The sequence below is a fragment of the Alligator sinensis genome, unplaced genomic scaffold, assembly GCF_000455745.1.
Source record: "Alligator sinensis unplaced genomic scaffold, ASM45574v1 scaffold755_2, whole genome shotgun sequence".
NCBI lineage: Eukaryota > Metazoa > Chordata > Crocodylia > Alligatoridae > Alligator > Alligator sinensis.
In genome coordinates, this window is record NW_005841883.1 from 1,069,629 (window position 1) to 1,077,310 (window position 7,682).

A 7,682-nucleotide genomic window follows, 5' to 3' on the forward strand; every position below is an offset into this window, starting at 1 on the left:
CACTGCAGCCCAAGCCTTGCAGATGCCATCTCAGGCAGTCAACTCAACCGGCCCCTTCTCCCATTAGCTGTGGCCCCTTCCTTGGGAACTTTGGCTTCCCTTTAAGCCCTGGCCCCATCTCAGGCCAGTCAGGACCCCAAGCTTCTTCGCTTTATATGGGCACCCCTCATGGTGGACTCCTGGCCCTTTGACCCTTCCGGTCCTGGCCCCAGCATTGACCAGTCGAGTCCCTTGGTTGGGTCTATGCCTCCTGCCTGCATTCAGGGATTGGAGTCCCCCATTCCTGAGGGAGGTACTTCATGAAGCATGCCTGGTCCCGCGGGGTCACTCACCCCAGCAGGCTCAGGTGCCCCGTGGAGCTTATCTGGCCTTCCCTGGATCAGATGGTTCAAACAACCCATCCAAAGGTGAGGGCTGGGGTTAAGGCACCCCTAACTTGCTTTTCACCAGGGTGGTAACTGGCCTGGCATTTTCAGGGAGCTCCCATGACACAGAGCCCCACCAGGCCACCCACTCCCAGCAGGGTGCAGTTTTTGGTTATGTTCAGGACCTGGAGCCTCCAAACCATCCCCTTTAGCTCCTGCCCTTACCTCCAGAATGTTGCATGCAGCCTTGCAGCCAGGCAATGCTTCTGCCTAGCCTGCTAGCAGCAAACTGCTCTGTTTATATATGCAGCCAGAGATCTAAAATGGCCACCACAATCAAGCACCTGCTGGCTGCTTGGCTCAGCCCTCGAAGTCGCAGGCACCAACAGTGCCCTGCCACATACTGTACAAAGAAGTAAAGAAAGCTTAAGTTCTCATAGGTGGCCTCATGCCTGAACTGTATCCACTCTCTGATCCTTTTATTAATTTTCTGTCTTTTTCCTCCCCACGAGTTTCAGAAACTATAACCCAAAAGTTATGCCATATAGTAAGAACACATGCAATACTAAATCATTTAACTATGAGATAAGTTACACATACAGCACTAAAGCTCTACATAAGTCCTACACAAGCTCTGGTGGTACCTTTAATTCACAAGCACAAAGCAAGCCTATATCTTACAGTTATAAAGAAACCCCGCTAGATCGGCCAAATTTTTGTTCTTGTATTTCTTCAACTATACTTCTTCAACAAGGCAAATTATTTTGACAATAATTGCTAACTAATTCAATCATGAAGTACATTTTGTTAATCATGAAAATAAGTTTAATTTATGAAGGGGCAAATGGTTAAATTGTTGAGATGAAGCACTTCTTTAATAGTAATTAAATATACATTTTTTCATTATGATGTAGTGAAATCAGCTGTTGTTGATGAAAGTCAATATAAAGAGGAGTTATATTATCCAGCTTTGACTAATATATACTAGTAGCTACCCACATATCTCCAGTTACCTGCATATAGAACTTGGTTGAGAAGATTTTTAATGAGAGAAATGGTAACCGGTGAATCATTCAGAAGCAGACCCAGTCCAGAATATCCCACTTCTCTGAGTCTCAAACGTTGTTTACTCCGTTCATAAACTTTAGTACATTTCAGCATCTGCTCTACAATCTACAAAGAAACGCGCACAAAGAAAGTTATATGGGACTTTCATACACAAATACCAAACCACCTTTTTTTTTTTTAAACTAATTGTGTCTGCCAGTGTGTGTGCATGTGCTAAAGAAGTCACCTCCAAAAAGAAATGCCAATATAAATGTAGATGAGTGAACCTAGTTTTATTGTATTTTGTCTTTTTCTCTTTTAACATCCCAATGAGTAAAATATTCTAATTTACTGGAATACAACAAACTCCACAGTGTTAAGTACAGCAAGTAAAACCTGTGTAGATTTTTTGACAACTTCTAGTCAGTATACCAAGAGCAAAGAAAAAAAATGTAAAATAGTCCTACAAATGTTTTACATAACTGTATATATTTTTAAGAGTGGTTTACTGCAAAATGTAGTTTATATGAAAGAGTATGTATGTATATATTTGTAAAGCTACTATTAAGAAACATAAAATTCAATGTATTACCTTGAATACAAATTCCCTTAGCTTATCAGTATATCTCTGGTTCAACAACAAAGCATACAGGATGTCAGCATTTCCTGGTTCAAAAAGCAACAAAAAAAGCTGGTCTGGGTTTGGGCTGGTATGAAGTAGGCTGAAAAGAACATCCAGAATACCACAAAGCTACAAAGTAAAAACAAAACAAAAATTAATTAAACCCTGACTGTATAGAACCTTCATTATGATGCCACATTTAGGGGAAATATTCTTGGTTCCTATACAGCACACTATTTCACATATTCTGAATAGTCCAAATATACTTCCCAAACTTCCTATATTCAGAACTAGAAATCATACTATATTTAAAACTAGGAGCATCAATTAAAATACCACATTTCCCTGATTCCCAGACACATTTTTTCCCCGTGGAGAAAAAACATGGGAAAAACAAAACCTTGTTTTAGTATCAAGAACAGAACCACTTCAGTCAGGAGCTGTGGGGAGCTGCAGCATGTCCCTGTCTGATCCAGATGCAGGAACCACAGAGCTGCTCCTGCACCACACTGCAGAGACCAGCTATGCAGGAAGTCCCGTTTGACAAGGAACAGCAGCATCAGTGCACAGATTCCTCCTTCCAGTGCCTGCTCCTGATGAAGCACCCCTGAACTTTTACTGCATTTTAACCAGGGAACAGCTTTGTATGTTTTGAAAAAGTATTTTATCTAACCAAGGGCATAGAGTAGATTGTTTAGGCTGGGGGAGATTGCTTGTTGTGTAGTTGCTGATTGCTGACCTCGCTAGAAGGAAAACTCTATCAACAAAGTTCCGGAGCTAGAAGGGGGGTTATTTGGGGGGGAGCTGGAGAGGGGGTTACTTGCTGGGCTTGCTATACACGTCATCACATCAGCAAGTTTAACCTGTTATGTAGCTATATAAGGGTGTGGGTGCTTGCTTTGCAAATGACTGCCAAGCACCACTTTCTGCGCAGAAATAAAGATTAAGTTGGATCCTTCAACCCTGTATGTTTATTGGCACAAGCGCACTGGGCACAAACTCACTGTCCTTTGGGGACAACACTCCCAGGTGGCACGGGAGAAGGGGGAAGGAGAATGCAGGCAGGAAACGGGCATTAAAGGAGGAACCTGCGTGCTGCTGCAACCATCCCTTGCTGTGTTGGGCTCCCTGACTAGCTACTCTCTACAGCATGGGAGAGGAGCGGGCCAGGAGTCGCTCTGGGGCTCTTCCTGTGACTGAATCAGCTGGGGATGGCAGTGGAAGTGGATAGCAGGCAGGGGAACAAGGGGCAGAAGTCAAGCTGCCTGTCCCATTTGCTGCCTGTCCCCATGCCCTGCCCCACCCCCCTGCTGCTGCTTTCCCTGCCAGAGTGGTGGGGGTGGGGACAAACTCAGGATGATTCTCCAATTAGATTATATACATGGAAAATTATAACAAATTTAGAATCTAATTATTGTGCATGGTCATCTTAAATTCAAAGTCATCTTGGATGTGGGTAAATATGATACTACTAACAGTGCAGTACTCAATGCAGTTTCGCAGTTCACTTGATTCTATGGCTGGCCTCAATTATATCAATAAAGCATCATACTGAACTGTATTTTTCTTATCTTCTCCTTCTAATGAAGATATGATCAAGGCTCTTAAACTGAAAGATAGAAGCAACCATAACTGTTCACTCACTTGTTCCTCTTCATTAGTGGCAGCTATGTATCCCATGATGCTCTGTATTTCCTCATGTGCCCCACCTTTGCTTAAGAAATACTTAATCAGTCCAAAGAGGGATGTACGTATTGTTCTGAGGTCATCTGGAGCCAAGTCACTGTCTTCGTAGCCACTCCTAATGGAGACAAGAAAAACAGACAGTAAAGAAATGATGTTTCTTACATTATGCAATGGGAGACTTAGAAATAAGAAGTTGATTGCCAATACTTTGGACTACCCTGCAGGGATGTGAAAGGTTAAACTTAATCCTTTCACCAATAAGCCCAGTGATAACTGATTAAGCTTACTGGTTATTGTTTAGTGTGGGACAGGGCACAATATGGCAGGAAAGGGGGTGAAGTGAAGCCATGCGGTGCCCCAGCAGGAACCAGAAGACCAGGGCAGGCAGGAGGAAGGAGAAGGGAAGAGGGAGGAGCCAGGGGGACTAGTATCTATAGCCCAGGAAGTTAAAGAGGAAAACAACAGGCAGCCTAATGACTCTTCAATTAAGCAATAGCTGGTCATTCACAGGTGGTTGTGGGCTGTATTGTCTGGTTGGGCTTGCCACTGACTTCCCCTCTCCTCCATCCCCCCACCCCTGAAGGTCCCCAGGAGTGGCTCCCAGCAGTAGCTGTGGCCAAGCTGCTGTGTTTTTGGTTACCTGTTTAACTGACATAATTAAAGGAGGTTAAACAAATATATATTTTTTAATGATATTTACATCCCTACTGATTAATAAACCTGCAATTTAATTAATTGAGTGATACTGTCATCCTCTTTGAAGTAAAAGAACAGAATAGGAGCAGCTTTTTGGTTCTGTAATGCCCTCTGGTACAGAATAACTCTGATTTGGGCAGAACATAAAACAGGATTTCAGCTTTCATTTACACAGAAAGATCATTAGCCATTGCTCTTGAAGTTTCATTGAAAGTTCTAAATTGCTTTAAGTTTATCACTAAGATTATTAGAATCATCAGGACAACTTATCAATCACATTACTCAGCTTCTTTTAGACACTTTCACCCTTTAGAGCGTGAATGTGGTAGATTTAGTGATCATCAACCAATTGTTTTTTCTGGATAGCCATGATACTCCACAAAAATACTAAAAAAACCTCTTCCATCTTGTAAACTCAACTAAGTTTTCAACAAATTTCCAGTGCTTTTAGCATGAGTTTTATATAATCTTGTAAAAGTCAACTTAGGTGAAGGAGAATTAACTAACTATAGGAACATGTGCAGCCTACAATCTTAATTCTTGTTTTGTGCCTGGCTTCTTGAAAGGAAGCTGTTGATAGAATACAACAAAATATGAAGCAGCAGAATAACTTGAGTCATACCCATAATAAATCCTAAGTGTATCAAGTAGGAACTGCACTCCATACTTCTTTCTGAAGAGCCTCCTACTATCTTTGATAGTTGTGGAAAGGTATTGTATATGTCCTAAAATACAAAATGTTTCCTGTTAGAACCTACAGAGAGACACCCACATAGGAAAAAAGGTACAGTGTTTTAATATAAATCAAACTGCACGTTCTCACCAATTCGGAAAGGGAAGTCTCCATGGTTCCAGATACTGAAGTCAAAGAGTAAGTGTTGATACATCTGTTGCAAGAGTTGCACATTTTTTTCTACAGAGACTTGTTCAATCAATAACTGCACAGCCACCAATACATTCACATCCATCAAGTTCCTTGGCACCTAAAATTCAAGCCAACAAGATAAAGAATATATATTAGTAATACTAATTATGAGAGGCAAGGATTTTTATGATGCCTTTTATTGAACCAACTGTATAGTCTTCCATGCTATAGTAGGGTTGGAGTATTGTTTTCTTTATGATGGTCCAGGCAGTGTATAAGAGGCACAAAAGAGATCATAAAAACTATAAAAAAAATCCTTGACTCTTATACACTGCCTGGATCATCGCAGCTACAAGTCTCCAAGCCTACTAGTAATAATATGGTGCTGGTTATTTAATGTGCAGCATATGTATCTTCTGTTAAACTGCTACCTAAAAAATAAGACCGTCTTGAATTTCACATATCAATATTTTCTTTCCATATGGCAATTCTGTTCAAGCAAAGAGCTCTTAGAAGTAATTTAAAAATCCTTTTCTGATTTTAAAATACTTTTTGTATAATATTTTTGTCTGGTTTGTGTTCCTATTTAAATAGCTAGACAGCAAAATCCACAACAAAACACAGAAGACAGACAAATCATGATTTCTTTTTGAAGGCATAACAAAAAACTGTACCACTTTCTTTCATCAAAATATTGTCTTCAGAAGTCTATAAAGAATATTTATACTTCTACAATATGTATCTGTACATATGACAGTCAGAAGAGAAGCACAAAGTTAGTTAGGCTAATTCCATGCTGTATACCACCAAGCCTAAATATTTTCTTCACAGTGGATGCATCTACACATGAGTTTAATTGCGCAGTAGACTAATTTGCTGCAGTATAAAGCATCACAATCTGCACAAGCAACACTATTAGACAGCAGCAAACTAATTTTAACTGCCATAAGTACTGTCAGGGAAAAGTACTATCTTACTGCAGTGAAAATAACTGCACCTAAACACACATGTAAATACTGACCTGGGCATATATTGTACCTGGTCAGCCCAGGCAGCAGGGGGTCAGACCCCTGCCTGCTGCCTAGCTACAGGGCTCCACACACTGGGACAGCCAGCCCCAACACCAACACCCAGAGCCTGAGGCTGACCCCCAACTCCCAAGTCCCCTGCCAGCCTGGGGCTGTTCTGCCCCAGCTCAAACTGCTGCAATCCCAGGCACAGTGTCTGCACATGCACCCTGGACCTCAACAGTTTGAGCATCTACATGTGCCATCATGGCACCTTAAGGGCACATGTAGATGCACCCAGTGGTGTGAATCTCTGAAAAGTATTGCTATTTACAGTAAAATCATGGCCTCACTGAAGTCAATGGGTTTCAGTGGAGGCTGCATTTCACCTGCCATATTCACTGTACAAGGAATTCAGGTTTGCTCACCTTCTGTAACAAGGCTCCTAGGGTAGCAACTCCATGGGAGTGAATGAGATTTTCTTGATTAATAGGATGCCTTTGGATAAAGTGTTTTATCATCAAGATGAAAGTTGCAACAATATTCTTTTCCAGGCGAGCCTCTGCAAAACAGCATATCCTTTAGTTAAACCCTGTTTTACAGTTGTGCTATTTTGTTAAATTAGGAGGAAAGAGACATGAAATCAAATGTCTTAACTTTCTCACTGTATTCTTGAACTTCTTAACTCCCAATATATTTACCATCTAACTGTAGCCAGTTTTTAGATCCTGAAATGTAGAGCCAGAGTCATTACTTTCATCTCCAATCATGACTTTAGCATCTATTCAATTGTGCCACTTGGACAAGGCATTCCTCTCTTTAAACCCACAATTTGGATCATCTCTCTGCACTTGCTCTCCACCTAAAGTTCTAAATGTCCTCTTCTCTCCCCTCTTTTTGTTTTGCATAGTATATCTAGAAAGATTTTTAAATTTTACTTCACCATTTTTATTCCAAAATTAATGTCTAATTTTTTCTTTACAAATACTGATTTCTAAAGGGGTTCTGTTTAAACTACAAGAATTCATGCCAAGCTGAAATTCAACACAGCTAAAAAGGTACTTAAATAGTTTTCCCTTTTTAAATTTAAATGAGTGAAATTTGTCCATAAACAAATAGCTTGAAAAATCTAAATGAAAATGTGTAGGTTACTGGTCTATAACATGAGGAAGTACTGTATTTGTCTTATCCAGCACCACTGAAACAAATGATATTTTCTTCCATTAACTTTAATGGACATTGAATCAGCCTCTATTATTTTTCTAAATAGTCAAGCCACATTTTGTTTAGAAATGGAACAACTACATTTTTTACTCCTTAATATATGTCACAAATAAATAACAAAACATTAAGATATCACAGTTAAGGTAATTAATATTCAATGTATACGCTCT

The 7,682-nt window shown here is 40.3% G+C and overlaps 1 protein-coding gene across 1 annotated transcript in view; it reads right to left on the reverse strand.

Moving 5' to 3' along the window:
* Positions 1 to 7,682, reverse strand: part of NBEAL1 (neurobeachin like 1) — a 135,972-nt gene that overhangs the window by 53,442 nt on the left and 74,848 nt on the right. Inside the window, 6 exon segments of the mRNA XM_014516902.2 lie at positions 1,379 to 1,538; positions 2,005 to 2,163; positions 3,679 to 3,835; positions 5,039 to 5,141; positions 5,240 to 5,399; positions 6,717 to 6,850. Coding sequence (XP_014372388.2) covers positions 1,379 to 1,538; positions 2,005 to 2,163; positions 3,679 to 3,835; positions 5,039 to 5,141; positions 5,240 to 5,399; positions 6,717 to 6,850 — 873 coding nt within the window.